Source organism: Nematolebias whitei, chromosome 18 (genome assembly GCF_014905685.2).
Source record: "Nematolebias whitei isolate Nwh7 chromosome 18, NemWhi1, whole genome shotgun sequence".
Lineage (NCBI taxonomy): Eukaryota > Metazoa > Chordata > Actinopteri > Cyprinodontiformes > Rivulidae > Nematolebias > Nematolebias whitei.
The window spans coordinates 19508262-19510748 of record NC_056515.1 but is presented as its reverse complement, the minus strand read 5'-3'; the positions used below and the strand labels follow the sequence as shown (position 1 = coordinate 19510748).

Below are 2487 nucleotides of genomic sequence, written 5' to 3'. Positions count from 1 at the left end.
TACAGAGGAACAAATCGTGAGAATGAGTTTAGTATTTAGCTCTGACTGATTAAACGCGCAGATACTTCATTGCTCCTGAGAAACAGGTTACACCGAGTGGAGCGGTCGACCGTTTCAAGATGGCGGCCCTACAGCTCGTCAGCGCCAATAGACGATAGCGGTCAATGCTGTATCTAGTCATTATATGATATCTATGGAGTCGCGTAAAATAAAAATAAAAAAGGGGGTCGCGTATTTGACGTCATCAACATGCGTCTCCGGATAGCTTCTGTCGGACGTAGACAGCTTCACGAAAAGTTGTAAACTAAATACAAGTTGTGGTACAGAAATAGCTCAAAATGTTTTTTTTAACGTGTTAAACAGTTCAGTGTATTTTTTAGTATTTTTCTGTCGGTGAAAGCCGAGTTTGTGGAGGAGCTACGTATATAATTTGACTCCGAGTCCGCGTGTCTGATTCCATGAAAATCCTTCATGGTTTTAAATAGTTTTCTAGCTGTAGTTGTAGCTTGTTCAGTCTCACAGATACAGAAGAGTTGTGAAAATGTCAAAATACAAGAAGAAGGATGGTATCCCGGACAGGTGAGCGGAGTCAACCGCGTGTAAGCAGAAAGTAAACCTAAAATATACAACAAAGCATCAATATTATGGTAACGTCAGCGAGGGACTGAAAATACTTTTACTGTGGAAATTGTATATAATTTTAGTGTGGGACTATTTTACAACTACATTCTGCATTTAAAAACATTTGAATAACTTAGAAACTCATCTATGAAGATCAGCAGATTGTTTCAGTTTCTCCATCCATCCATTTTCTTCCGCTTATCCGGGGTCGGGTCGGGGTAGCAGCCTAAGTAGGGAGGCCCAGACTTCCCTCTCCCCAGCCACTTGGTCCAGCTCCTCCAGGGGAATCCCAGGGCGTTCCCAGGCCAGCCGAGAAACATATAGTCCCTCCAGAGTGTCCTGGATCTTCCTCTGGTTCTCCCTGTTGAGAAATTCTCAGAATCTTTTGAGCCCAGTTGTTTTGCTAGTTGCAGTAATGCTGATTCCTTTGTTGAGTCTTTTAATAGTCACTGTCTGTCTGTCTTAGATGAGGTTACTCCTGTAAAGCACATAATATCCTCTCGTAAAAACTCTTGTCCTTGGAGAAATGAGGAAATTATGTTGTTCAGAAGAGCATGTCGTAAGGTAGAGCGTTTGTGTAAATCTACAAAACTTGAAGTCCACAGACTACACTTAAAGAAGTTGATCTAAACTCTAAATGAAATGATTAAACAGGCCAGGTCTGCATATTTTTCTAATCTTGTGAGTATGGACAAGAAAAATCCTAAAGTCTTGTTTGATACCATTAATAATATGGTTCCACCTTCACTCCCTCTGTTGCCTGTATTCACATTAGATGACTGCAATAGATTTTTAAACTATTTTGTGGAAAAGGTTGACAACATCAGGGCAAGTGTTAAATCAGCTCTTGGTGTCACCCCCAGTTCTGTCCCTACAGTGAGCCCCTGGTCTTCATTTTCACCTGTCACTTTAGAGGATGTGAAGGTTGTTCTAAAAAAGATCAAACCTTCTTCCTGCGTGCTAGATGTTGTACCCACATCACCGTTTTTAAAGGTGTCTGGTATTGTCAGCCCCCATGTGGCAGAATTAATTAACATCTCTCTTTCAACCGGGTCAGTTCCAAGTTTTTTGAAACAAACGATTTTAAATCCGATCTTGAAAAAGCCCAACTTGGACCCCACTGAGCTCTGCAACTACAGGCCAATATCAAAACTGCCTTTTCTCGCCAAAATTCTGGAGAAGTTAGTGGCTGGGCAGATGACTACTTTCTTGCAAAATAATAATCTTCTTAATAAGTTTCAATCTGGTTTCCGCAAGATGCACTCCACCGAAACTGCCTTATTAAAAGTCTCCAATGCAGAATCTGGTCAGAGCAGTGTTTTGATTTTATTGGATCTGTAATCAGCTTTTGACACAGTCGACCACAAAATTATGATACATCGACTGCAACATGAGATGGGATTTTCTGGAACTGTTCTTAAGTGGTTTTCCTCTTATCTGAGCAACAGAACCTTTTCAATGTTTGTTAATAACATACAGTCTAAGACCACTCCGTTACTGAATGGTGTTCCTCAGGGTTCAGTGTAGGGTCCTATTCTGTTCCTTCTCTACATCACCCCCCTGGGAAAGATTATCAGTAGCTTCAGAAATGTGTCTTACCATCTCTATGCTGATGATATTCAACTGTACTGTTCCTTTTATGACTCAGAATTACACAAGTTAGCTGAATTAGTAAACTGTGTTTCCCATATTAAGGCGTGGTTAGCTAACAGCTGCCTTCAGTTAAATTCTAACAAGACGGAAACCCTGATCATTGCCCCTGAACAGAAAGTTCCTTGGATCAAGCAACACCTCGGTTCTCTGGGCTCCTCTTCTCAGCCGAACCTCAGAAACCTCGGTGTTCTGTTCGACCAGTCCATGTCTTTG

General features: G+C 41.3%; 1 protein-coding gene across 1 annotated transcript in view; it reads left to right on the top strand.

Annotated features, from left to right (window-relative positions):
• Positions 1–243: 243 nt before the first annotated feature.
• Positions 244–2487, top strand: part of LOC119425060 (RNA/RNP complex-1-interacting phosphatase) — a 19051-nt gene continuing 16807 nt past the window's right edge. Inside the window, exon 1 of the mRNA XM_037692584.1 lies at positions 244–579. Within this exon, the coding sequence (XP_037548512.1) occupies positions 542–579 (38 nt within the window). The 5' untranslated portion in view covers positions 244–541. The remainder of the gene's footprint in view (positions 580–2487) is intronic.